Source organism: Solea senegalensis, linkage group LG4, assembly GCF_019176455.1.
Source record: "Solea senegalensis isolate Sse05_10M linkage group LG4, IFAPA_SoseM_1, whole genome shotgun sequence".
Taxonomy (NCBI): Eukaryota; Metazoa; Chordata; class Actinopteri; order Pleuronectiformes; family Soleidae; genus Solea; species Solea senegalensis.
In genome coordinates, this window is record NC_058024.1 from 20752369 (window position 1) to 20779963 (window position 27595).

Sequence of the window (27595 nt, forward strand, 5' to 3'; positions counted from 1 at the left end):
GGCGTAGTTCGTTTGTACACTTCTTGTTTTTATAACACATTTATTATTACATTACATCAATGACGAAGATAACAGACAGCGCCATTTTGAACACGCCCACATGTGACATTCTCGAGCTTGGTCTCGTGACTGTCTACTGTTAGCATCGCCACTGTCTCGGCATATAAAGAAATATCATGTTATTTAGATAGCCCACAGAGAAAAAGCTTTATAACAATTCTCATCGACCAGTGAGGATGTTGTCTCGTCTACTGAAGGAGCACCAGGCGAAGCAAAATGAGCGGAAAGAGCTTCAGGGTGAGTGGCTGCTGTAGACTAGCTGTGATGCTAACCTGTGCTACAAGCAAACCCCTATCACATCTATGTCAACAGTATCTGATTATATATGTTGTCGTTTGGATTTCGATACAGAAAGACGCAGGCGTGAAGCAATTGCTGCAGCCACGAGCCTGACAGAGGCTCTGGTAGACCACCTCAACGTTGGGTATGGAAGTTGCTCTGTCGTATTAATTTTTTGATATGAGTGACTCCCAGTGTGTGTATGTGTGTATAATGTTTTTGGGTGTTGCAAACCTCTTGTGATGCAATGACTATAAGGCTGATATTCAATTACAGTTTTCAGCCATTGTTGTTATGATAATCATTAACTGAGGACATGGATATGTTGGGATGGGATCTATTGACTCCAGTGTGATGTTGTCAGATGTTGTGATGTTATTAAGTCCAACCAACAGTTTAAAATGTAATTGTACTGAATCTTAAAATGAGCACAGGAGTCAGTAAATCTATCACGATCAGATAGATTCTTCTCACTCAAGTATGTGCTTACATTTCTTTTCTGCACCCTTGACATGAATTTACAATAATGTCAGTAGTAATCAGCTTAAAGAAAAAAAGTGGGACTGCACTTTGTTAAACAGACTTTTGTGCTATTGTTGTATAAAAGAGATTATGACCAAAAATCCTGTAGCGACTGGGAATGCTGTAGTCTGAGTATATGTCAGGATTTCAGGAAAAATGAATGGCTTAGATTACCAAATAAATATGAACATATGCTTTAGTGGATGTTCAATACATTTTAATGCTCAATTCTGTAATGTATAACAACACTGTTTCTCTGTTTTCCTTTAGAGTTGCTCAGGCATACGTAAACCAACGTAAACTTGACCATGAGGTGAAGACTCTTCAAGTGCAGGCGGGCCAGTTCTCCAAACAAACTGCTCAATGGATTAGTATGGTGGAGGGTTTCAATCAGGCCCTTAAGGTATGATGCACTTTATCAAGAAGGTCTCTATAAGGTCTTTTTTTATTATTTATTATTCATTTAAACAGGATGGCCCCATTCAGATACAACAAGATAGTATCATCTGCCAGTGAACCCTGGCCAAATCCTCTATTTTATCTTATGGTACACTCTGTTAAATTACAAAAAAAGATTCATGCAAGGGTCTCAACCCAGCTATTTGATCTGAGTGGATTTGACAGGTGCTAAAAGCATTTAATTAATGAGTTGCCACTTCCTCTGCTGTTGACCAGCTTATAATTCTGTATCGTCACAAGGTGAAGGGAAACTTCAGAAAGTTTAACGTTTGTCTGGCCCTGACAATGAGTTATAGACTGATTTTGTTGTTCCACTTTTATTTGGAACAGGAAATAGGTGATGTGGAGAACTGGGCCCGCAGTATTGAGATGGACATGAGAACGATCGCCACAGCTCTGGAGTATGTACACAAGGGTCACCTACAGTCTGCATCCTCATAAACTTCACCAAAAACATATACATGGTTCAACGCTGTCACTATATTGAATGAAACAGAGAGCCACCTGCAAGCACCAATGACTTTGCTCTTTTGCGCACCTCTCAGATTGTGCTGAGGCTGAGGATTATTTCATCCAGAGCATCACTGCTGAAGTTCCTGTTTGAAGAACATTATTAAACAGGGTAACCACACTGTGATGAAGATACGTCTTGATAGTACAATGAAGATAAACTGATTAATTGGGTTTAAAGGTCTATGACAGTATTGAATTCTAAAGGTTTTGCATATGTAACATACTGTAACGAGGCCCCAACCTTCTTCATGTTCTGCATGTAGTAAATTGTAAAAGCATTTTGTTCGAAAGTTTATTTTCAGCACCTGATGCCTAAATGTCTGTTTATTTAATGTAGGGTTGTGTATATTCATCACAGTGGACATTTTTTAAAAACGTATTTTTTTGTTACCGTTTGTCAATTAATATTCCATTGTTTTAATAAAACTGGCCACATAATTATGATCTTGCACTAAATTGTGTGTATACATAAGGCTTCACAACATTGGTTTTACAAAAACAAAGTAGGATGAAGAATAGAAAAATTGTCTAGAACCACATCATTTACAGAGGGAAGTTATTTAAAAAGGTCTAAAGGATAATCAATATGGCCATACCCAGAGTGGGTGTCAGTATCATAATCAAGTCAAAAAGAGAATTAAAGAGGAGCCTTCAATGAAGGTGAAAGTGTATATTTTTATGATTGTGTTGATTTGCTGACTTGATTATAGCTGTCACAAAAGTGGAAGCCAAATGATACAATTGTGAGATGCAATAAAGCCATTACTAAAACCATAAAAGCAATGAGTGGATAAAATATTCTACCGGAACCATTATAGTTTGAGGCATCTGTGACGTGAAAGGACATATGATTCAAATTGCCGTTGAGCTCACACATGTAATAGCAAGCGTGTTACGCAGGCAACTATAATTATACTTTCAATTGTTTGCTCACTGTCAGATTAGAAAGCCAATGACATACTTCAGATGGTATGTGTTATTCCATAATAAGGTTTGCTTCACACTCAGTATCTAGGCAAAATGTTTTAGTCATCTAGACTGAATAGAAATAGTACTGTATAATGATAAGCCATTAGCAACATAACCCACATTTCTGCAGTAGGAGCTGGGTACGGGCCGTTACAGAAAATACAGCATATATTGTTTGGGTTTTAAAGGGAACATGTGCCCGGTATTATCACACATTTCTTAAAACAAGATGCTTTACAGAACATATTTCGTGCCTTAATGAAACTTGATGCAATGTAAAAGAAATCCACAGTTGAAAGTTGGAATAGCTAAAATAACTTCTTTGATTTTCAAGTTCACATATTGTGCAGACAGATTTGTTTTCTGCAATTTATTAAACACACACACACACACACACATTATGGATTGGGGATTACCAGTTGTGGTTTTGTCTTAAGGGATAAACCAAAGCGATAAAGCCTCTCTGTAACCAGCTTCTCTGAGTTAAGACACAAGAAAAGGGCAGAAAGGGAAAGGCAAGAGGACGGGTAACTTGTGGAGGTCCATCACTTCTCAGAAGTTGTAAAAGGTAGGATATTTAAACATAGAGCTCTCACTATTGAATAACGAGTTATTGTATTTTCTGCATTATGCACAGATTGGTCTGCGTTTAAATTTTTTTTTTACATTTTCTGTTACAAATGTGTTGCACTGGCATTTACTCTAAGTATATGTTCTATTGTGTAAAAGCAGACAGTCATATCATGCATTTCCAAATGCTGCAAAACAAAAGCAATTATTTTACAGCATCATTTGTGTTTTAATTGAACAGCAGTACTGTATAACCCATAGATTTGTTTTGTTTTTTCTCACCAATGAGCCTGAAAACTAATAGGTTTTCAGCAATGAGCTTAAGCAGCTCTGTCACGGGCATTAAATGCTTCAAAACAATGTAACCCCCTTCCTTGGGTTTTACCCCCTCACAAATGCCTTTCTTTCTTACTTTCTTTCATAAGAGTATTACCCAAAGATTTCTCATGTGCCAAATGCAGTTTTGTATTACGAGCACCCTGAGCACCCTCGGTGAACAAATGTACTGTATCCCATCATTATCATAACAATTAAGCAAACTATATCTGTGTTATTGTCAACCAGACTATGTTGTGCAGTTATTGGAATGTCTGAACGTGTTTTTTTTGTGTTTTTTTTACTATTTTTTATTCAATTCCCTCAAATCAAGATTTAAAAGTTTGCTTTACCCTGAAACATTTGCCTTTGCTTTTGTTTGTTTCAGCAAGCACTAACTCCTCCAGCTCACCAAAACTACTTTTAACCCTGGAATCAGCATGGACACACAGACCATTTACAACCTCTTAGGGTAAGAAATACAATTGCTGCACCAGTGACATTATCAACAATACTTTGTCAGGTGTAGATTACAACTTTATAGGTTTCAATTTTTTCTTTATCTGTCTTCCTCTCCTGTGTGTTTCTCCCTCAGGGAAAATGCTTGGTGGTACATCAGTGCTACCTTCGTGGTGTTGTGGATTTGTGTGTGGCTGTACAGAGACAGCCTGGAGATTGAGGAAATCACCGACAAGTATGTGTTTGTGACGGGCTGCGACTCCGGGTTTGGAAACTTGCTGTGCAAGAGGCTCGATCGAAAAGGCTTCCGTGTGCTGGCTGGTTGTCTCACAGAAAAGGGGGCTGATGATCTGAAGAGAGTGGCAGGCCCTTATTTGAAAACGGTCCTGCTGGATGTGACCAGTCTGGACAGTGTCCAGAAAGCAATGGAGTTCACCAAGAAGGAGGTTGGCGATAAGGGTGAGAGATTACTTTGCTTCTTCCCTTGTCTGTTAATTAAAGGCATTTTTCTAACTCAAAGTATCGTCTTCCTCCTGTTTGTCTCGCTGGCTTTGTAGGACTTTGGGGTATTGTGAACAATGCTGGACGCTCTTTACCAATGGGTCCTTCAGAGTGGATGAAAGTGGAGGATTACCACAGTACACTTAAAGTCAACATGAATGGAGTGATTGCCATGTCGATGACTTTCCTACCACTCATTAAAAAGGCTCGCGGCCGTATAGTAAATGTGGCATCAGTGCTGGGGAGAGTGGCTGCAAACGGAGGTGGATACTGCATCTCTAAGTTTGCCGTGGAGTCTTTCTCTGACTGTCTCAGGTAAGAGTTAGGACTCTGAACACTGCAGTATTCTGTTAACCAAAACACAGTTCAATAGTTTTCCTTTTCTGTAAAAGAGCCAACTATATTCTCACTGTGAGATGTAAGAATCTCACATCATTAGGATAAGCCGTGATGGGAGTAACACTCTTTATTGTCTCATGGTTGAAACCAAAACATATATTTAAATGTTAACATTTATGACAAATTTGGATTTTATATGAGAGCAAGTGTTATTTTCCATGGCAAAAAATATTACTCTGAAATCTTACCATAATAGGCACTTAATAAGTAAGTACTGGTAAATTAGTCACGTAATAGTATTTGTTACAAACAAATGGATTTATTTGTGATAAAAGATATGAACATGTAGGTATGGAGTCTTCATGACTTTTCTTTGTATCCAGGAGAGATATAAACTACTTTGGAATCAATGTCTGCATCATTGAGCCGGGGTTCTTCAAGACTGCGGTGACGAGCCTCGACCCCCTCGAGAGGGAGCTGCATCGCTTGTGGAATCAGCTCAGCCCTGAAGTCCAAGCCAGTTACGGAGACAAGTACCTAGATAAGTGTACGTACGCTACACCACACTGCTGCTCTGAAGCACCTTGTTGTTTGAACTTTTAAACCACAATTAAAAGTGATTGTTTGCAAGCTCTCTGAATGAAATACAAAGAGTACAAAGAGCATCTTAAGAACATTTGGAAAATACATAGGTTTAAGAATGCAGAAGACTAAAATGTCACTTTTATATTTTGATTTGTTGGTTTTTACTGGCTTTTGATCATTTGATGCAATGAACATCTCTTAGTGTTACATGCTTTTTTTCTATGGATTTCAAGATTTGTTATTTTTCATAAATATAGATTTTAGAAGTGTTTTGTTTTTTTGTTTTTATTTTTGTTTATATTCACACACTCCCCAGCCAGTATTTGGGCTGAGAATGTGGGTCCCAAGCAAGTTTGTCCATGGTTTCCATGGTAGCCCCAACGTGAGAAGCTCATGTGGGGCAAACACAGGTGGGGCTATGTTGTTACTGATTTCATTTACTGAAACCATATGGGACCTGCAAAATGTATCCACTTCAAGACTTAGTACCCAGGTCATCTGGAAAGGGGACGACGTGGCCACAGGCTTGGAGTGGACAAACACAGGTGGGACCCATATTGTCAGTCCGAATGTAACCTTGATGGGACCCTCATGGACATTCTGGCTAAACATATTTACCCTCGACAACAATAGGTCACAGCCTGTGGAACTGGCATCCGTTTTACTCAGTATATTGCATACACTTGAAAAAAATGCAAGTTCATTTCAAATATTTAATTTGAAATATCTGTTCATTTGTCTTCTTTTCAGACATCAAGGTCCAGCGTTTGATCATGAATGCCATTTGTGACTCTGACCTCACAAAGGTGACCAGCTGCATGGAGCATGCTCTGACAGCTGCCTACCCACGCACCAGATACAGCGCTGGCTGGGATGCCAAGCTTCTCTGGATCCCCCTCTCTTATATGCCTTCGTGTGTTGTTGATATTGGGCTGAAGCTGGTTCTGCCTCGTCCCTCAAAGAGCGTCTAAATGTGATGACTTTGAAGATGTGTCGAAGATATGAGCCTTTTAGTGTCATTTTGATACGTTTTCAGGCTTATTTATTATTATTTTTAACCTTCTTAGTGATTCCTTTTTGGCAGTGTAAAAGAAAATAATAATTAATTGCACTGTAAAATTAACTGTAAAGATATTTGTCTTTTAACACCAGTGGTTATATCTGTTTTTTTTTTTTTTTTAAATATAACATTGGTCAATGATGGGAATCCACCCACACAATTTTAAACTGTGACTTGTGTTTAAAATGTGGCACAGAGATTATACTAAAGATTTGAATGACTTGTGACATATTGAGATTATTCTGACTAACACTTTTTTGTGTAGGCTTAAGAACTTCAATATTTTAAAATCTGTGTTGTTTGTACCTTTTACTCCAGTTTAAATAACCAACCTGCTTTTGTTTCTCAGCTTTTAGTAAACATAAGTGACATAATACACAGTAGAGGTTCAGATTGTGGTGACCATGAAAATAACAATCTGAGAACACAACAAACAAAATTCTTTCATAGTCTTAAAGGACCAGTTTTTAAGAACAAAACGGGGTGAAGTTGCATACTGCAGCCAACTGAAACCCCTCTGCACCTCCTCATGATGTAAACAGTCTGTATTTTCTAGTCTGGATGACCACTCGAAGCTGCTTCACTCTACAGTTTTGCCATTCCCCCACTGCCGGAACAGCTGTCGAGAGCAATTTGGGTTTGGTCAAGTGTCTTGACCAAAGACACATCGACATGTAGACTAGTGGAGGTGGGGAATCTAACCCACAGCTTTCCAATTGAAAGACGACTCACTCTACCACTGAACTACCATCGCTCCAAGGTGAATATGAGAAATTACGGTGGCCTGCGGGGAGCATAAAATCGTTAAAAAAGCCCCACCAGGAGATGCTGTTCATTTTGTCTGCTTGTACCACTGTGCAAAAGTCAAGAGTTGGTGGTGACACTATTATTATTATTATCATTGAGTGACAGGCAGAGAGACATGTGTTAGCCTCTGGTTTTCTTCTGTAGCTGTCATGTCAGTCAAATGTCAACTGCCACATGAGATGGTGTGCATGTGACTTCATACGCAGGCCCCCTGTTGCGTTCAAGTACTCCTCGTATTATTTGCCATTTTACACAGTGGAAAGCTTATGGCACACTGTGAGTTCTCAGACACACGTGGAGTTACATGACATTTAGTGAATGACAACAAGGAGGTAAATAGTAGGTATGTAATTGATGTTTTTAACTATGGCTGAGCAATATTTGATTTTGATTTTTTTTTTTTTTTATTGATTTTTGTTTTCATTTAAATAGCAAAACGCTTCACAAATCATAACTAAAACATTAAATGCAGTTATATTTTATACATACATACTTTTATACTTAAATAGTGTTACATTGTTATTGAAAAGGCTGTGTTTACAACTATAATTCACTGCAAACAATAGTTTCATATATAACTTTGTTATATTGCGATAAAAAAAGTGTGCTTCTTTATAAACACATTGCATGATCAATATCAGAGGAAAAGCTGCGAGTCAGCAAGTGACACAGTATCACGAGAAGTGTCAAAAGTGCCAATTTTCCCACCGCACGTGAAGGCGGCTAAACTTCAGCTCACTTGTGCAAAGTCAGTGACCTCAGAGCAGCAGCCGCTGATAAACGGCCCGAACAAAATAAACTGAAGCACGACTCCCTCCGCTCATACTCACACTGTCCGGGCTGAGCTGCGGCTGGTGATATTCGCGGCCATGCACTGTGTGAGAGCGCTGCGTCTGACACAACTCGTCGTCAGAAATACAGGAGACGTGGTGAGGAAGACTTGCATCATCCAGCCAACATGTTGTCTCTGCTCCAAGTCCTCAGCCGAGTCCCAGCGACAAGCGCCCACACTCTCTCACCTCACAGTGTAAGTGTCTCAATAAATGAGACTACACCCTATCTATCTATCTATCTATCTATCTATCTATCTATCTATCTATCTATCTTTCTATCTATCTTTCTGTCTATCTATGTATCTATGGTTTGCATCTATTTACTCCTCACGTATCCAGGAATGCACACTCAAAGTCCCCCAGTTTGGGATTGGAGACCATGCTTTTCTACACCATCACAGAGGGAAAAGAGCAAGTTCCTATCTCATTCTTTACCTCAGTAGGTAGATTAAAACAAATGATCCTCTTCTTAAATAACTCTACTGTTGTATACAAACATCTATAGATTTACTTGCTGTTTGCAGGCCTTGAGGAGAACTGGCCTTCATCCTTCTGACCCTCGTCTAAAGGGCTGCATGGAGAAGCTTCGGCGTGCCGTGAGGGAATCTGCTGGTGAGGTGATGATGGACAGAGACCTTTTCCACAGGTGAGAAGGTAGTGGGTGTCTTATTGAGCTTGGCTGGACTCCATTTTGCATCTGCACTATCTTTGACACATATCATGTCTTATAGAACACAACCTTTGTTAATGTTTTTGGTTCTGTGGTAGAAAATATGAAATCCACAGTGTGTGAATGAGTACAAAGTGTGGTACCTAAGTTTCATTTGTTGCTGTGGATGCTGCACAGCCTCCTTTGAATGTGCTTGTATCTGGTACTGAAATGATTTTTGTAGTGTTCGAAAATGCATGTTGTGTATGCGTTGTGTGATTGGATCCACCTGAACATTTTGCGGTGTTCAGATTATAGGCTGGTGTAAACACAGACCATACATGGTGGCCTGCTGTTTTCCTTTGGAGGAAGAAATCATCATCTTTTTATTTTACCATGTGGACACAATATCACACATAACAGCCAGGAGAAGCTTTTTAATTTGGTATAATTTCCAAACGTCCACTTGGTCTCGTGGATGAACTGAATTTGCCAGACAACGATCAAAACACAGCATCTTAGGAATGACTTAAAATGAATTTGTTTACGAATGTACAAAACATGTCATTCCCTTACACTCAGAGTCAATGGTCAAGGTCAGAGTTGAGCCTAATTATTTGTATTATAGCAGAATTTGACCATACTTATAGTATATCCTTTATCCTTATTTTATTTTATCCTTTATTCAACATTAAAAAGTCAAAGAAATATAGCAGATATTATCCAAAATGAAAGGTAATTTAAGCATGTAATACAGATAATAAAAAGTAGACACTTTATTTTAGAGTGTATTTACATGTGCAGCTTTATCTTTTTTATCAGGATGCAGCCTAAAAATATTGAGATATTATCATTATTAATGTTATTATTATTATCGTAAGCCATATCGCCCAGTCTTGTAGAAATATTGATATGATATATATTGTGATATACTGTATAACGATATCGACTGATGTAAAAAAAAAAAAGAAGAAAATCCCATATTGCCCAGAACTAATTTGGCATGAACATTACTTCCAATTTAAGGATGTGCTGTTTAATGTTGTGGTCTTTTTTGCATGGAAATACATTCATGCAAAGTTGACACAAGGTCACAGTGGCATTTCTTCTTTTTTTTAGTTATCAAGCACATGTTTTTGGAGTTATGCTATATGGAAATTGAGCCTGAAACCAAATTGGTCAGTGTAGACACGCAGCTGCTGAACCTCATCTGTCACACACTGACAAAGCTGTACAACACATGCTGACATACTGCTGGTTTTGTCTCTTGTGCTCTTTTGTATGAACTCCACACATGAAGAAGCGATTTCACATTTTCACATGACGCGAGGGATTAAAATTCAGCTGAAGAACAACTCAAACAAACACAGTTCACTGTGGATTCAGTCACATAGCTGACAGGTAACCATAGATTTATTTTTTATAGAAACTCTCTCATGTAATGGCTTCTGTATGAGAGCGTTGTTTCCCTCCACTGCCTCTTTAAACTGACATGCACCACTCACCACTGACTGTCTTATGGTGTTTTATTTTCCATTCACCACCCAGTGCAGGCATGAGCCTCAACTATTTTTAGCCTTACACTCTAACAACAAGGCAGTTTAATGAATGATTTGTCGTATGGGACTTCTCTCTATATGACCCTCCCCCTCCTTTTTATTTCCATTCTCCTACACTACTTCACTGATTGGAAGTTATTTATGTTCGATTCAATTACGAGATTACAAGACTGCAGAAACACTACACACCACTTAACCACAGGGTTAAAGTCGGTGGTGTTGGGCTGTGTCGGAAATGAATGGATCAGATTTGGTCTGGCTGCAGTTTGTGGTGAGCTTTATTATTAATCTAATTGCATGATGCTACAGGATGTTGATGCCATTTCAAACCCCACTTTACCCACAATGAGCATCCGGAGTAATCTGCCCTATCACACACTTTATTATAATACAGATACTGCATGAGATGATTAGGTTTTCATACATTATTAAATACATTTGCTCAGCTATTGCTCTGGAAAAAACAACAACAATGTAATTGATGAACCTATTCCGTGGGCAGCCTGTGGTGTAAAATCAGTCTGCTGTAATGTGTGTGAGGACATGTCAGCTTTATCTACTGTCATGCTGATGAAGCACAGACCTGTCGCTCTAACTGATAACTGATAACTGCTCACATTGAGAAAACACACACACACACACACAGAGCGAGGGAGATTGTCTTGTATTCATTACGTTAGTGAACTAAACTACATTGATCTACATTCATCACCTGGAGACTTATTAATTACTGCTCACTCAAACCTAACCTTACCTTTAGAATAATTTAAAGGTAGGGTCGGAGATCCTGGAAAAACAAAGTTAGAGCAGGCTTCATTTTGAATTCAAAAGTCCAAGCCCCTCCGGAGCACAGGAACGCGCAACATACACAGATTCACGAGCACTGTGCAGCATCGGTACCTTTGGACACTTGTTCAATTGACAACCTGATGATGAAAAACAACAAATACTCATAAGTTCATAAAGTTAACCTATCAATCCCCTAGAAACAGCGGCACCATGGCATCCCTTTGGAGCCCTTTCTTGGCAGTAGCTTTTCCCAGAAACCGTCTTTCGTTTGCGACCAACGCCTGTTGTTGGCACCTTTTCTGCCATAACGTTGCTGCAACCGCGTCGTTAGATTTAGCAAGCTAGCACAAGCTGTGGCGTCGTCTTCTGAGCGTGCACAAAGACGGGTACGCGCAAGGCGGTTGGTGGGCAGATGGCAGTTTCATAATTATTTGTAATCTGTTCGGGCCGTTCATTATGATTGGATGCTGTTTTTACAGGCCTGTCTGTTCCACAGCTGGGTGACATTTTCTTTTTTTGTGACAATACATTAATTAATTGGTTACTATCGGGCTGTGAAGAGGATTTTAAGCAATACGGTAAAAAAAAAAAATGCTCCAGAAAATGATCTCCCGCCCCACCTTTAAAGCTGCAGTGCATAACTTGTGCAATGTTGCTATTGCCTCCGTCTGTCTAGACATAAAATGAATCACTTCTTTTATGTGCAGCACAGGAATCTTACTTTGCAACACAACATCTAAACTCTGAGAAACACACACAAGTGTTAATATGCAAAAGCTATGTACTAGTTTTAATTACCATCACTTCCTCACTGCAAAAAGTAATGGTTTTCATTGACTTTAGTACACATTAGTATTTGTCCTTCTTGTAAGTAGGGCTGCAACTAACGGTAATTTTAATAATCTATTAATCTGTCGACTATTTTCTCGATTAATCGAGCAATTGGTTGGTCTGTAAAAAGGTTGAAAAATGTTGTTCAAGTGTTCCTCAAACCTGGAAATGATGATGTTCTCAAATGTCTCAAATTGTTATGTCCACAAACCGAAACGATTTTATTGACTTCTTTGTTATATGGAGCAAAGAAACCAGAAAATATTAACATTTAAGAATCTGAAAAAAAATCTGAAAAACTTGAAACACTCAAACTGATTAATTGATGATAAAAATAGTTGACGACTAATTATAATCGCTGCAGCCCTAATCCACATAATGTGACTGACTGAAAATAATTAGGTCTCCTCAACATAAGTAATACACAGAGAATCCACACACAAGCCAGACAAAATGTTCAATAAATGTTTGTTTGTTTGTTTCCAGATGTGTTTGTGGAAACATTGTTCTGCTGATTCAGGCCTTCAGGAAGAGATTTGTCATCCCCGAGTTTGATGCGTTTGCACAAAAGATAAATGAAATTTACAACAGAGGGCAGAATCAAAATGATGGCAAGGTATGTTGTGTGTTTGTTCTTTAGAAATCAACATTTTCCATATAGAATGTTTTTGTCTCTTCTAATAAGAGACTGAAAACGCACACTAATCCTCACTGTGACTATCCTTTAATCCACATACCCACTCCTACACAATGATTTTGCATTAACATCATCTCTGCTGCAGGTTGTTTTCGCTGCGATGCTTCCTCCATCTTAAAATTGTGTGATCTGAGTATCGCTGTGTTCTCCTTGTTTACCCTGGCTCTAGGTTGCACACTACATCCCCCAGCTGGCCAAGTTTAGCCCTGATCTCTGGGGCGTGTCTTTGTGTACAGTGGATGGCCAGAGGTAAGAAGTACAGATGTCCACGAACAACATTTCCTCACCACATGGTCCATTCAGTAGCAGTTTGGTGGCTTTTGATCAGATAACATTAATAATTTGACTTTATATTTTAGCGTTTTTGTACCATTTATTAGTAAGTAAGTGACATTTTTAACTTGACACACAGTATATGCACTTTAAGAAAATCTCAGGGGTGAAGGTTGGTACACTTATGAATAATTTTGTTTTTGATTTGCTTTGAATTTAAATAAATTCCTGTGGTTGAGAGTGATTTAGAAACCGTGTGATTGAACTCTCACTGCTAAGAGTTGGAGTTTTAAAATGAACTTTTCTCTTTAGGACAGGTCACAGGTTTTGGGAATAAAAAATGTGACATTGTTATGTCTCGATACTGTTGCGATCTTTGTCTTAATCTATCATTACAATTTAAGTATTCGGCCTGTTAGTTCTTCATCTGCAACAATCTAAACAGCATGATAAATCTCGGAGAGGGAGTTAAACACGGGACTAATTCCTTTCCTTATTAGCACCGATGAATTGCCCGTGAGGAAGACACGTGACCCTCGGAGTGTTATGACTGTGGTGTCAGTGGGTTGACTGTACGTGAGATATTCAATGAGACTGGAAACATACTCTACTCAACCTGGAACACACTTCCACAGAATCTTAAACTGACTCAGACAAGGGCGTCTTTGGGCACTTGCTCCTCCTGCTAATATTTTAAATTGTTTATTCACTTTGCACATTTCCTTTATTCTGTGTCGTACTGTTGTGTTGTCACAGGGTATAATATCCTGTGTAAATAAAGAAAAATCTTTTAGATTCACTGCATCTGGGTCCTTTTTCCCCTCCAGGCACTCGGTCGGTGACACCAAGCAGCCGTTCTGTTTGCAGTCCTGTGTGAAGCCCCTACAGTACGCCATCGCCGTGCACGAGGCGGGAACGGAGAGGGTTCACCAATATGTTGGCATGGAGCCCAGTGGGCTCAAGTTCAACGTGCTGTCACTTGATGATGAAGGTGTGTAAAGGCTTTACATAAACCCTGCAGTCATTCTTCTGGAAGAAAGGGGAACACATCTCTAAATCTGTACATTTAACTGTGCCATATTATGTAGTTGTTTTTTTTTTTGTTTGTTTTTTTATCTGGGTGCGTCACTCAATTGATGGATTACGTGTGGCTGTGGTTTGTTTTAGTGTGTTTGCACTGTAGCTGTGTCGCCTCTTCCAGTTACACATCGCTCGGGCAACAGAAACAGTTTATGACTCATCCCGAGGACAATAAAAGAGTAAAGCAAGCTCTAGATATAAAGAGAATTAGTTTTTCTGTGATGGACATTTTTCATTACTTTTCTTTCTTTTCTTTTTTTCAATTGTCAAAACAATTGTTTTATCATTAAATAAAACAACACATAGACTTGAAAGTGAGTGTGAATTTGTATCATGCTTGGCTTGTCTGTGAAGTATGTATGTATGTATATGTATGTCTTAACCAGTCTTCACCTCATTATTTACAGAACGTTGCCTCATAACCACACCAGATATCATCTTTATTGTCGTCAGGACGTTGTATTTTGGTGCATAAGTCGTCGACAGCATTTACTCTATCTTGTTGTCCTCTCCTCAAGATAAGCCTCACAACCCGATGGTGAACGCTGGAGCCATAGTGATCAGCTCTCTTATCAAGGTAAACAGATGGACCTGCACTATCTGGTATGCGATAGCGGGGTCAGCACATACAGTAAATCGCTCGGAAAATGCAGCGTAACAAAGAGATTCTTGTTCTGTGGAAGGCCCATAAGTGGCAGACAGTGTATGTGTTATTTATTATTATCGTCATCATTTAGTGGATTGTTGCAAACACATTAAGGGACAGCTCAGTTTCTAGTTGGAAAAAAGGCCGTCTAACAGCGCGGTAAAGCAAATTTATGAATGATGATGTGTCAAACTTAAAGCAGCCATTTCATGACAGTGAGTGTCTATGTTTCAAGCTGCGGGGCCTGTGCTGTCTCTCACTGCTGTGAGCTGTGTCAAGTCAGGTAATCGCCAGGAAAACATGAGAGTAAATAATCGAATTAATGATGGCTGTGTTTGTTTAGATTGCTTTGTTTCAGAGTGCACGGTGGATCACTGTCACTGTCACTTTGTCCCGACTCGCGCGGAGTGGACAGAGTCGTTGTTAAAGTCCCCGTAATGTGATAAAAAATATCTCCTGTGAAGGAAAGGAAAATGTGCACCTTACCAAGTCATTATAAAAGTTGCCAAATGTTTAAAAATCTGATTTTAAATCATAAAATTCAGCTTCATTATCTGCTCTGACTGTGGGGGGTGTGGCCACTACAGCTGTCTCACACACACACACTTTCCTGGTCTACCCCCTCAAGTGGGGACCAGAGTCCACAAAATGTCGTGGTTCATCAGTTTTTGTACAGAATATTAATGTAAAGTGTCATTTTTACCCTTTTTGCTGGTAGTTTAAGGACATTATTGCACATAAACTGAGCTCCATGCAAAACACTGAAGAAAAACAATTCTCTATTCTATAATTATTTACTTTCCATAGTTCTCATTCCACTATTTTCTGACATATATAATGTGTGAAGAGAAGAAACTCTGTATTTGCTTTACAGGGTTTTAAACGTGATGAATAACGTCTTTGTTTTTCCTGCTAAAACATATCAAAGGGAAAAAAAACATTGTTTTGGTTTGTTTTTAATTAGTACAGGGTTTATGTTTCACTGAAATGTTTTAATTGGAGCGTAGCTATAAATGAAATAGCATTTGTTTTCAGCCCAGTAATCTGTTTATGTTTAGAGCCTATAGGTTGCTGAATAATTCAGTAGTTGCAATGATCATTAAGACAAAAGACAGTGTCATAAAGTAGCTGCAGCAAGTCATTATCACAACTTCAAAGTGCCCCACTATATGGAATATTTATAGAATTCTTACCTTCATTGACATACTTATTTTCTGTTGCATCTTTATAAGATACAAATCATATTCATTTGTGAAACACTTGAATTCTATCTGGGCTCTGTATCATTATAATCTGCTGTACCTGCTGATGTGGAAGGTGTTAAATTATGCAATCCCTGATATGTTCATAGACTGTTTTACACCATAGTGACTTTAAATGAAGTCATAATTAATAATATTCATGAATGTGGAAACTGAATGAACGTGGTGATCACAACCAGTGTGTTTTTAATATTAATGCATACATGGGGCTCACTTTCTTTTCAGCCTCATTCTAATAAGGCAGAGAAGTTTGACTATGTAAGTAGTGCGCATCAGTTTTGCATGAATTTAATGCTGCAGCTTGAATTTCTCAGTGGCCACCGAGATGCTGCAGGAAACATAAAATTCCCTCTTTATTTGTGCAGGTCATGGAGTTTGTGAAAAATATGGCTGGCCAAGAATATGTTGGATTCAGCAATGCCACGTGAGTTCACTGTCAGTCATTTAGAAATGCTGTAAAATGTTCAACAATATCTTCATTTAACACACGCCAAAGTTCCAAGACAGTGCTTAACAGATTTCCCGTCCACTGCCCTGTTGCATTATTGATGTTTCAGTATCGACCGCTTGTGCTTGTGTCTCGTGTCTCAGGTTCCAGTCAGAAAAAGAAACTGGCGACAGAAATTTTGCTATTGGATACTACATGAAAGAGAAGAAGGTCAGTTAACATTTTTCTTTCCATGCCATAGCAGGTGGGATTATTCATCATGTTTATTCAATGAACGCCTTTTATTTACCACAGTGCTTTGAGCATTCACACATTGTGTTTTCTTTTTTTCTCTACGGGTGCAATTACCATTAAAGGTGCCGTTTTCATTACTGAGTTATTACTCCCCGAAATCAGAAACCTTGAAAAAGCCCATAATGATTTTATAAATATGCAGATTACAAAGGATAATACTATTTAAGTAAAGCAGTTTTTTTTTCTCAAGAAATAAATTACCTATATTGAATATTTAGATAATTTGTACAGTTAAGCTCGTGTTTTTCAATCACTTTTGTCTGGTAATAAGATTTTCTTTTCTTTTTTCACAAACCAATAAAATTCTGTTCCCATTTTTGCATTTTTCATTTTTTTTTCTTTATCAACAACTACAGCCACGGTATAATGTGTTTTTTTTATGTTTATTTCTAGTAAAATTGTTAAAAAAAAACACAATAATCTTCTATATTCATTATTGTTTATCTACCCCAGTTAAGCTGTGTTGTCATAAGTCATAATTTGAGGCACAACACCAAGAGAAGATGTTCTTGGTTTTCTGACTATTATCTGAGTCAGTATGAATCAGTAAAAAAAAAAGTCATGATGGCCATATTTTTATTTCCAGTGTTTTCCTCCATCAGTGGATATGATAGATGCTCTGGACTTCTACTTCCAGGTAAACATTTTCTGTTTCTGGAAATAAAACACTTCATGAAATAGTCCCAATTATTTCAAGCATAAGCTGACCTCATCGCCGCTCTCAGCTTTGCTCTATTGAGGTGACCTGTGAGTCGGGGAGCATCATGGCGGCCACTCTTGCCAACGGGGGAATTTGTCCAATCACGGGCCAGCGTGTCCTGAGTGCTGAGGCTGTACGGAACACTCTGAGTCTCATGCACTCATGTGGCATGTATGACTTCTCTGGGCAGATGGCTTTTCATGTGAGTAACACTGATGGGACGACTCAAGTGCTACATCACCCCTCTAACTCGAAACAAATCACACATTTTGTTCTCGTCTCCAAGGTTGGATTACCTGCCAAATCTGGTGTGTCTGGTGCAATACTGCTGGTGATTCCCAACGTCATGGGCGTAATGTGTTGGTCTCCTCCACTGGACAGAGTTGGAAACAGCGTCCGAGGAATAAACTTCTGTCAGGCAAGATTAAGACATAAACCCGGAATTTAAAGGCCTACTTACACAAACAGGACCAAGTGTCACTGCTGGGCACGTAACAAAGAAAAGAATGAAGATATTTCTCAACTCAAGGGAAACTTTGTCAAATATACTACCCCTAGTTCTAGTCTCTAATAGAAAGCGGGGAAGTATTCCTTTAAATTCTTTAAAGTGAAAGAAGTAGATGCTTCACTAAAGCTACTTAGGGCAGCTTCTTTCCTCATTCTTAGTGTTGTAACCTGACCACACCATGCTTTTCATGAATTAATAAAAAAAAGTACATAAACATGCAAACAATGCTAACTACTTAATATGGCTTTGGATAAAGGCGTCTGCTAAATGACATGTAATGTAATGTAATGTAATATGGGATGTAGTGTGCATAGGATGCAAGAGTAACAAAATAAGGGACCACATTAGTCCTAATTAGGGGACACAGGTCTTTAAGTCTTTAAGTTTAGACTCAAATCATTACAATCACCAAAATGTAATCTTTCATTTTCCCATTTTTGGCTGAGATGAAAGACATTAAGCTATAAGAGAATAGACATTAGCTAAGTTGATAATAAAACAAAAATATCCAGTACTTCATAGAATTGTTTATATTTTCTGTTAAATGTGTATCGGTTTGGCTAAATAAGTTGGTTTTGATTTAAAAAACAAAAAGAAAAACCCGATAACTATGACATTGAAAACCAGAGTAAATGTATCTGCACTTTTTGTCTTTTATATAAAAACTGCATCTCATCCTCAGGAGCTCGTGTCGCTCTTCAATTTCCACAATTACGACAACTTACGGCACTTTGTGAAGAAACAGGATCCTCGCAGGCAAGAAGGGGACGACAGGGTGCGACACTCTCTCAGTTTTGAAGCGCTCTCTGTTACGCCCAGTATGTTAAGTGCTGTCTCGATGTTACTTTCTTCCTGCTTTTTCCAGAACAAGTCTGTTTTCAGCTTGATGTTTGCTGCATACAGTGGAGATGTGTCAGCCCTAAGAAGGTACAGAGAGACCTGATGATTGTTTACGTATATATAAAAAAAAAAATGGCCTTGAAAGCTTTAGTCACACAAAGGGGAGATGTTTTATTCATTAGACGTATTAAACCGCATTTAAAAAGGTCACATAGAGAATATTTACAGCAAAGGAGAATTAGTGTAATCTGAAGTATAACGTTTGTCCAAATAACTGAAATTAAAATGGTGTTTTGACATTGAGAAGCTTAAAATATAGAAATGCATTGTAGTTAAATATTCATATTACTTCATTACTCTTTTTCTCTTTATATATCGTTCTAATGTAAGTTGTGCTTGTTCCCTCAGGTTTGCTCTCTCGTCCATGGACATGGGTCTCAAAGACTATGACTCTCGGACAGCACTGCACATCGCTGCAGCAGAGGGTGAGGGCAGCCTCTAGGTGTTTTTTTTGTTGTTGTTGTCTGTGGTTCTCAAGTTTCACTGAATGAAAGAGCAACAACAGTGAATCAGTTCCACAGGGGCAAGCCGTAAAATGCAGCTCTGTGACCAAAGGGCAAAAAATAAGCATTACCATAAGCTACCAGCTCGCGAGCAACTTGTTGGAAACCCCTGGTTTACAGTATGAAAATCCTGCTGTAGACTCCCAGTCTCGTTCCAAGTATCTCGCCAAAGGTTTCAATAAACAAACACAAACCTGCTTACGTTTCCACCCTTCAAGCTCATTCGGTTTGTTTGGGTTGAAATGAGCTGTGAGAATAATAACGAAGGAGTAAAACCTGAGTAGCTCTCGGCCATTTTCATTCTGTCAAAGTAGCTCTCAGAGACTCCTGCTGTAGACTGATCCTTCACTGTTAAAGGTCAAAGTCACACCATAGTGCGGTAGAAGATGGATGAGCTTAGATTAAAACATAACAGAAAACGGCACTTTGATTTAAAAAAAAAACAAAAAACAATACCTTTATGCACATCATGACATTTCAGTTGCCCTGCACATTCTCCTGTGTGAGTTACACCTTTATGGTTTCATATTCATATGTTATTCAGTTTGTGAATTATTGTTTTAGCAGTGCTGCACAAAATTGGCCAGAATGGAGGTCAGACTTTAAATTAGACTATAAATGGATTGACTTTGTCTTGTTTGATGTAACAGGTGCGATATTTATTATTTATTATTATTTATTTTGTTATGTGGTTTTAGTAGATATTAGCTAACTTGTTCGATAACAATCAGTGTCGGGGTAAAACTTAAGAAGTCACATGATGAGGTTCTTTGATGGTAAACATTTAGATTTCAGCTTCCAATCACTTCACTTTTAATAACTGGTCGACATAGCGACTCCGGAGCACATTGCTCATTACATTCATCCATTTTAATTTCAATTTCAGATTATTTTATTTTATTTTTTATCAATCACCCCTGAAGAGTTCTGAAAGAGTTAGGGTTAAAAAAAACAAAACAGATCAACAGAGAAAAAGACTCAGCCTTATTATTTGTTTAGATGTTTACAGTCGTAATTGTTTTTTTACTTCATTTGTTTCCATGATTAACTGTCGAGGTTCAGCACCTCTGGCATACATTAAACAGGGCCACTAATTAATTAGCTCAGAGCACCATATGGTCCATCATTTGTCTTCTATTGTGGTTCCCATTTAGTCTCCGTGTAGATGGAATGCCCTGCTGCAGTGTCTTCTGTTTTCATTGTTTTGTTTTTTTAAACCAACAGCTGTGTAAGCAAATCATGCTTGCAAATCAAGATTGCTGGTTTGCAGAAACTATTAACTGTCCTGTGGTGTGTTTATTCCCAGGTCACATCGACGTTGTAAAGTTTCTTACAGAAACTTGCAAAGTTGATCCATTTGTAAAGGACAGGTGAGATCCCAGTCTTAAAGTTTTCAAATGTTGATTCCCGTCACTGCTCCTCGTTTGATCATGGTTGATTTTTTTTACGAATAATTATTATAATTTCCATTTATTATAGTATTATACTATTTATATTATTCATCCATTTGTTTTATAAGCATTGTTTTAAATATAATACATGTCCTGACAGTAAGTCATATATAGATTCACATTTAATTTATTCTGAAAATGTAAGTAAAAGACATAAAACCAGAAAATGCACAAGTTGAAAATAATGTTTTATTATTTAATCTCATTATTTTTATTTTATTTACAATATATTGTGAACCCATAGTTGAGAAGTTTGCTGCTGAAGCTGCTGAAAAAACGTCACTTTTCTCCTGTGCAGGTGGGGGAACCTTCCAGTTTATGATGCCATGCAGTTTGGACACAGTGAGGTAGTGAAGGTGCTGAATCACTACCAGCAGGTGTGCAGCCAGGAGGAGACACTGCGCACTGAAGCTGAGCCGTCCCCAAAGCTGGACACCATCGAGGGCATGGTGTGACTCAAAGTGTATAAAGGCATGTGAAAGAAACAGAACCAAGTGAATTGGTTCATCTTGACAATCTCTTTACCTGTTGTGCCTCTCAGCACTGAAACAGTGCTTCACGTTTCATAACATGGGATTCATTATATCTGTTTTCTTCACTCAGCTGTAAATAACTATACTGGATTTCCTCATACAGATACAAGAGAATCCTGTATTATTTATAGACATTTAAACGCTGCATAAACTTTAAATTACCCAAGCTAATTTATTATGTATACATTTATATTTTTTTTTTGACATTGAACTCATCCATTAAACATATTTCATTAAATTAAATTTCATCGGCCTCCCACAGTTCCACGTTGTTTTGATTTCATGAGGTTAGTCAGGGCGTCATGCAGCCTGTAATGTGTTATTAAATATTAAATGGCATCCATTAAATCACCTGAAAGCAGGGATGTGTGATGGACAGCAGGAGGTGGACACTTTAAATGCTGTTATTCTAAGAGTTGTTATGAACCACACCAAACTATTACCAAGTAATAGGAGGCATTCAACTCTGGCCACTGTAAATAAAACTGATAAATGCAGAATAATAGCTAGCACATTTTTAAAAAAATGTATTATACTTTTTTTTCTAATTGGTAAACAATGAACAAACAGTGGATGCTGCAACTGTTTTTTTACAACCACTAGATGGCACTGTACCCTCATCAAATAGACTGGTAAACCCACAGTCTTTGTGGGTTTTAACACATCACTTGTGTTAAAGTACTTTAAAGTACTCTATCCATCCATCCATTATCTACGGCTTTATCCTCCACCAGAGGGTCGCGGGGGGTGCTGTGCCAATCTCAGCTACATCGGGCGATAGGTGGGGTACACCCTGGACAGTTCGCCAGTCCATCGCAGGGCCACACACAGCTAGAGACAAACAACCATTCACTCTCACACTCACTCCTATGGTCAATTTAGAGTGTCCAATTTACCTAATCCCAATATTGCATGTTTTTGGACTGTGTGAGGAAGCAGAGAATCTGGAGAAAACCCACGCACACACGGGGAGAACATCCAAACTCCATGCTGAAAGGCCCTTGTTCCAACCGGGGTTCAAACCCAGGTCTTCTTACTGCAAAGGCAAGAGTGCTAACCACTACACCAACCGTGTGGCACAAGGAACAATAATAAACAGGAAATTTGAGATCTAATAATAATTGAAGGTTGAGAGCTGATCTTTAGAAGTTATTAAGAACTACCATGTATGTGATTATGTGTTATCATAGAGTGTTGGCATGTGTCTTATTTATTTTATCCACATTGCCCTATTTCAGTGCATTTGCTGACTACACCTGAAGAACTGACTATGATGAGCAATGACGTTAACCTCTGTTCTCTAGGGCTGACAGAGTCCTAATGTGTTCTATTCCTCATATCACAGATGTTTGCTTCTCATGATTATCTACCACAGTCAAGGCCTGCGAGGGGTTGTTCGTGCTTGTTTTGGTTGTTTGTTTTTCCTGCGATAATCTCTCTCTCTCACGCTCTCCGTTTCTCACTCCACTTTGTCTGCTGTTTAAGTAAAAGCAATAGTTTGAAAAAAACAAAACAGAAACCATTCCCTTTAAATGTATTCGCAAGAATTTATTTTCCACAAATTGGCCCAAAACACTATTCAAATTTCTATAGAACTGGGGTTGTTTATTTTTTTTACCTTCAGTCATATATATATATAAATATGTATAAATATATATACATTTATATGACCATAACTGCAACATAGACAGATACAACAGACCCACACACAAAAATTAGACAAGGTCAATATTATGGCACATTTTATTCTGAGGAGATGGAGAGAAAGTGAGATTCCTCTTCTCCCGTCTCCATGGAGATTGTCCTTGTTCTCAACCCAAGATCTAGAAGAGTAAAGAAGAAGAAAAAAAAAAAATCATACTGTGATTCGTCTCTGATGTATATTATATGAGTTAATTAATTACTGAACAGATAATGACTATCCAGCGGTTATGTAACTATTTTATAATCTGATGCAAACATTTAAATGGGTTAGTTTGGAATACGCACAGAGTTCATCCAGCTGTTGTAGGCGGAGACGCGGGTGAAGACGGTGGGCTTCTTAGCGGTGTTGCAGCCCAAGGAGGACACGAAGCTGGTCACACCGTGGACAACCCACTTGCCGTTGACGCTGCAGTTCAGGGGTCCACCAGAGTCACCCTGGGTTTGGAAGAAAATACAGAGCTTAGAGCCAAGAATTCATAACTGATAGCTGTTTCTCTGCACTGTTGACCAGAACTTATACACATTTTGTTCGTGTTCCCACTCATTTTTAATATTCTCTTTAAACCTGGTCTGCCTTTAGCGAGTTTGTGCATAACATTTGTTCCCTAGATCAACACAGATCTTTTTAACTGACTTCTGCTCCGGCTGATGAAGCAAATAATCCCTCACGTGGCGTGCAACACTTCTTGCCTATCAAGAAGCTGTCAGGCCTCAGCACAAACACTCACTCTCACCTTTGGTGGTGAAGTGGAACAGAATTTAAACAGGTTATTTCCAATGTTTTTCCCCAGTCTGTTTATATCCAAACATATTCTATCATCCAATCATTCATCACAGTGGGATCCTCGTATTTTGGAACACAACTAGAGAAACTGGGTTCAAAAAGCTAGCTTGGGAGGAGTTTACCCTGCAGAAATCCATGCTGTTTTTGAATGAGGGTATATATTCTGTAATTAAAAGCTTCATAATTGTTTCACAAAGCACCTCCTTTTCTTGTATGAGATAGTCTCGTCTTTAGTTGAGTTGCTGGTCCACATCACCAACTGTTTTTCTTGTAAGCTAAGGGTGTGTATCATATAGATGTCTTAAATATGGCTTAAATTACCTATCAATCATCAACTATTAACCCTTAGTGTTCATACGGCACGGATCTGTGCTGCAGGTGCACCCATGGCAGTTTGCCGTGGGAATAATACACAACTCCTTATATGGACGTCCTGGTGGGGGGAGCTTATAAGTCACATATTCAGGCTTTAAAAAATATGTTATCATCTTATATGAATAATTGTACAGAAGTCACAAAATGAGACCGTTTTTCTTTTCTTTTTGTTTCACAAATTCAATCCGATTTTAAACAATCTGAGTACTTTTTGCTCAGGTGTGTTTATATGGTTGATTGCCAAAATGCTCTGTGTTTTAAGTGTTAATAATACATAAACTGGTCCCTGAGGACAAAAAGATGTTAAATGTGAGCATGGATTACATATACTACTTTTTAAAACCTCATATGCTCACCTGGCAACCAGAATCCCTGCCACCACCAGCACAGACCATGGAGTCCTTCACAGTGCTGCCCCACCATCCATAACTGGTGCAGGTCCGATAGTCAACAACAGGCAGGGAGGCCTGCTTCAACTGGGAAGACAGCTGACCTCCAGCTAGAAACAACAGAAAATACTGTATGTATAATATGTACTGTGTGTATTTAACTTACAACTGTACACAAGCTCTACAGTAAATAGGCTCATTTATTATATCATGATGCCTCAAGACGTACTCTGGGTGCGTCCCCATCCAGAAATGTAGCAGGGGTTGTTATGAGGCAGGACTTGACCAGAAGGAGGGAGGCTGCCAAGCTGGATGTAGTTGCTGAGTCTGGCGTTAGAGGCCAGACGCAGCAGGGCAATGTCATATCTGAAGTGGAGAAAAGGATCAAACTGCAGCAAACACAATTCATTTTATAAACTATGGGCACCATTTTGCGTCTAAGTGCCCTCGTAATAGTTCAGAAAACATATGTATGCATATCCACTAATTGTTTAATTAATCTATAGCTTCCATACATATGTAATTCAATTCTACTCAAAAATAAAGAGCAAAAAGACACGTTTTCACATTCAAAGTGGTGCCATACAATGAATTGAACTTAACTTGAATTATTAGTTGTCAGTTTTCTGCTTATTTTTCACAAATCATGTTCAGAGTAATACTTTGCTGATGAATTTTTCATGTTTTTGTGTACAGAAGTTGGTTAGAAGAGCATGTTTAGCAATCACTTACCCTCCAGCAACGCTGTTGGGGTTCCACCTGGGGTGAATTTTGACCTCGCTCACACCTACATACTGCTCTCTGCCCTCCTCAGAGTATAAGGTGTGCTCTCCAAGAACAACGCGCCAAGTCCTTTGACTGAAACAGTAGTTTACATGAAAACAGACTGTTGAAATGCAAGCATCAAAACATATATCTAGGAGTTCTTGTTATGCCCTGAAGTCATACGGAGAAGCAATCAGAAATATTTATGTAAATGTACTTTTCTCCATATCTCTATATTGAGGTTCAGGAGATTTTCTAAAATGCATGAAACTCGCACCGGTCCACACAGTGAGCAGCGGTCATCACCCATCCGCTCCTGATCAGGGTTCCTCCACAGGTGTGGTAATAGCTGCTGCCAGACTTGTACTGAAGAGAAATCTAATGACACAACAAAGAACATTACAACTTCAACTATTCACATTTTTACACTTCAACTGTTACAGTAAATGTCTTTACATTTAGAGGTGGGGTATGATTATTGATGACACTGGTGTTTTTTTTCATTTATGTCCTGTGGCATCTCAAGCAAAACATAATTTAAAAAAAAAAAGATTGTCTCTTAAGCAGCTTTCTAGTAGAGAAAAATGATGCGGTGCTGTAAATGGTGGGAAATTATATACTAGTGGCGCCTGCCTCACCGGTGCACAGTTGGTGCCCCTTTTAATTTTCACCCCTGCCCTTCCAAATGTCTGTGCATGCCACTGTTTATGTTGCCAATCTGTTCACATTGGAGCTGCATACTGATATAATCTGTGGGGATTTTGTTTGTCACAAAACAACACTAAATAAAATAATTCCATTCTTTATTATCTTTTTTAGTAATCTTGTGGGCGATATGTCTCTTCTGTCACCCCTGCTGTTTTCCCACCAATTACCACCAGAGGGCACATTATAAAGGGAGCTCTCTTTCGCGTTGCACGGTGGCACCTCTACTTCCTGGCGGACTCTCTTCCCGCCTATCTTCTCAACCTGTCGCAGATGAGTGAGCAGTGGCTGCATTGCCTCGTCTAAACTGGAACTAAGTTATTGGCGTACGGTAAGAAATAAATTACTATTTATAAGCAGTTGCACCCTGGCGTTTTATAACTGTTCGAGCCGGTGCTACTGTTGTTGGCCTCCTGCACGCTTGGACCCGCCCAGGTGCGTCGCTGGCAGTCGTCCGGGCTTCGTTCACTAATTGTTGGGTTTGGATTGAGATTTTTTTTTTTGAGAAATAAAACCATATAATAACACATTTTTTGTAAAGTATTTTATATTCTTGTCAGTTCAAGAGCTATTGTGGTGTCCTCGGTGGTGGCTTCCTCTGTTTTATTTTTGTTTGTGTGTCGTGCACCCTCCTATTTCTTGAGTTTCTTCACATGGGATTGGGTTGGTTTACCTTTTTTTCTCTGAACCTGTCGCACCCCTTCTCAACCCAGGTTTCTTTCACTGGTGAGCTCCAACACTGATAATAAGTCCCTTAGTTATATTTTTCCCTTTTAATTACATTTTTAAAGCAATTCTTTGTGAGATATATACAGTGTGTGTGTATATATGTGTGTGTGTATATATATATATATATATATATATATATATATATATATATATATATATATATATATATATATATATATATATATGTATGTATGTGTGTGTATATATATATATATATATATATATATGTATATATATATATATATATATATATATATATATGTACACACATACATACGGAAAATGCAGCATAGGCCTCCAGAAATCTTTCACCAAAACCTCCTCTTCACTTTACCATCACAGGCAAGAAAATAACAGTGCCAACCATTAAAATTAAAATTTAGTATAAGATTTGAATACTTCCACTACTGCAATTCAGTCAAACAAAGTGCACTGTACCTGCCAGGGCCAGGAGTTGGGTCTGGCTACTTCACCTCCAACAACTCTCTCCTCAGCACTGTCATCCTCCAGGTACCTGGGCTGGGGCTCCAGCTCAGCCAGCACTGAGCAAAACACAGAAAGAATAACAGTTAGGCATATTGTATTCAAAATCTGCACAAAAAAATCAAAGAGGAAGAATCTTTTTTACCTAGGGCTGCGAGAAAGGTCAACAGAAGAAACCTGAGCATGTCTACACTGTGCTACAGCTTTTTGCAATGGAGACTTTCTCCACTGTGCTTTTATACACTCATTCTTTGTGTGTGTGTGCAC

At 38.6% G+C, this 27595-nt stretch overlaps 4 protein-coding genes across 6 annotated transcripts; 3 read left to right on the forward strand and 1 right to left on the reverse strand.

The window, feature by feature from the left end:
* Positions 1-86: 86 nt before the first annotated feature.
* On the forward strand, positions 87-2277 carry bloc1s1 (biogenesis of lysosomal organelles complex-1, subunit 1). The gene is made up of 4 exons (XM_044024222.1): positions 87-297; positions 412-484; positions 1132-1264; positions 1651-2277. Exons 1-4 carry the CDS (start codon positions 237-239, stop codon positions 1759-1761), a joined length of 378 nt encoding a protein of 125 aa, XP_043880157.1. The 5' UTR covers positions 87-236; the 3' UTR covers positions 1762-2277.
* Positions 2278-2689: 412 nt separating this feature from the next.
* rdh5 (retinol dehydrogenase 5 (11-cis/9-cis)) lies at positions 2690-6858 on the forward strand. The gene is made up of 6 exons (XM_044024221.1): positions 2690-3370; positions 4076-4159; positions 4283-4605; positions 4704-4962; positions 5370-5533; positions 6322-6858. Exons 2-6 carry the CDS (start codon positions 4128-4130, stop codon positions 6540-6542), a joined length of 999 nt encoding a protein of 332 aa, XP_043880156.1. The 5' UTR covers positions 2690-3370; positions 4076-4127; the 3' UTR covers positions 6543-6858.
* A 1090-nt stretch (positions 6859-7948) lies between these two features.
* Positions 7949-21655, forward strand: gls2b (glutaminase 2b (liver, mitochondrial)). 2 transcript variants are annotated; one of them, XM_044024219.1, is made up of 18 exons: positions 7949-8465; positions 8611-8710; positions 8796-8917; positions 12586-12715; positions 12966-13045; positions 13897-14060; positions 14668-14726; positions 16283-16315; positions 16423-16481; positions 16649-16715; positions 17386-17436; positions 17525-17701; positions 17786-17917; positions 18690-18782; positions 18873-18934; positions 19256-19332; positions 20717-20780; positions 21160-21655. In XM_044024219.1, the coding sequence occupies exons 1-18, from the start codon at positions 8308-8310 to the stop codon at positions 21314-21316; spliced, it is 1785 nt and encodes a 594-aa protein (XP_043880154.1). In that variant the 5' UTR covers positions 7949-8307; the 3' UTR covers positions 21317-21655. The 2 variants fall into 2 exon arrangements, with proteins under 2 accessions (XP_043880154.1, XP_043880155.1); XM_044024220.1 differs by lacking the exon at positions 7949-8465 and having other exon boundaries at positions 8672-8714.
* A 1468-nt stretch (positions 21656-23123) lies between these two features.
* Positions 23124-27558, reverse strand: LOC122767731 (elastase-1-like). 2 transcript variants are annotated; one of them, XM_044023187.1, is made up of 8 exons: positions 27474-27558; positions 27284-27387; positions 25689-25789; positions 25379-25504; positions 24876-25012; positions 24614-24756; positions 23384-23533; positions 23124-23217 (listed from the first exon to the last, which is right to left on the reverse strand). In XM_044023187.1, exons 1-8 carry the CDS (start codon positions 27511-27513, stop codon positions 23206-23208), a joined length of 813 nt encoding a protein of 270 aa, XP_043879122.1. In that variant the 5' UTR covers positions 27514-27558; the 3' UTR covers positions 23124-23205. The 2 variants fall into 2 exon arrangements, with proteins under 2 accessions (XP_043879122.1, XP_043879121.1); XM_044023186.1 differs by lacking the exon at positions 23124-23217 and having other exon boundaries at positions 23366-23533.
* Between the last annotated feature and the right edge of the window lie 37 nt (positions 27559-27595).

Excerpts from the sequence above, each read along its gene's own strand:
- bloc1s1 (XM_044024222.1), top strand. The coding sequence starts at position 237 with ATGTTGTCTCGTCTACTGAAGGAGCACCAGGCGAAGCAAAATGAGCGG. Across the intron at positions 298-411 it reads TGAGCGGAAAGAGCTTCAGG|AAAGACGCAGGCGTGAAGCA; the intron begins GTGAGTGGCTGC and ends ATTTCGATACAG. Across the intron at positions 485-1,131 it reads GTAGACCACCTCAACGTTGG|AGTTGCTCAGGCATACGTAA; the intron begins GTATGGAAGTTG and ends GTTTTCCTTTAG.
- rdh5 (XM_044024221.1), top strand. The coding sequence starts at position 4,128 with ATGGACACACAGACCATTTACAACCTCTTAGG. Across the intron at positions 4,160-4,282 it reads ACCATTTACAACCTCTTAGG|GGAAAATGCTTGGTGGTACA; the intron begins GTAAGAAATACA and ends TTTCTCCCTCAG. Across the intron at positions 4,963-5,369 it reads TCTTTCTCTGACTGTCTCAG|GAGAGATATAAACTACTTTG; the intron begins GTAAGAGTTAGG and ends CTTTGTATCCAG.
- gls2b (XM_044024219.1), top strand. The coding sequence starts at position 8,308 with ATGCACTGTGTGAGAGCGCTGCGTCTGACACAACTCGTCGTCAGAAAT. Across the intron at positions 16,482-16,648 it reads GTTGGATTCAGCAATGCCAC|GTTCCAGTCAGAAAAAGAAA; the intron begins GTGAGTTCACTG and ends CTCGTGTCTCAG. Across the intron at positions 20,781-21,159 it reads GATCCATTTGTAAAGGACAG|GTGGGGGAACCTTCCAGTTT; the intron begins GTGAGATCCCAG and ends TCTCCTGTGCAG.
- LOC122767731 (XM_044023186.1), bottom strand. The coding sequence starts at position 27,513 with ATGCTCAGGTTTCTTCTGTTGACCTTTCTCGCAGCCCTAG. Across the intron at positions 27,388-27,473 it reads GACCTTTCTCGCAGCCCTAG|TGCTGGCTGAGCTGGAGCCC; the intron begins GTAAAAAAGATT and ends TGTTTTGCTCAG. Across the intron at positions 24,757-24,875 it reads TGGATGGGGACGCACCCAGA|CTGGAGGTCAGCTGTCTTCC; the intron begins GTACGTCTTGAG and ends TGTTGTTTCTAG.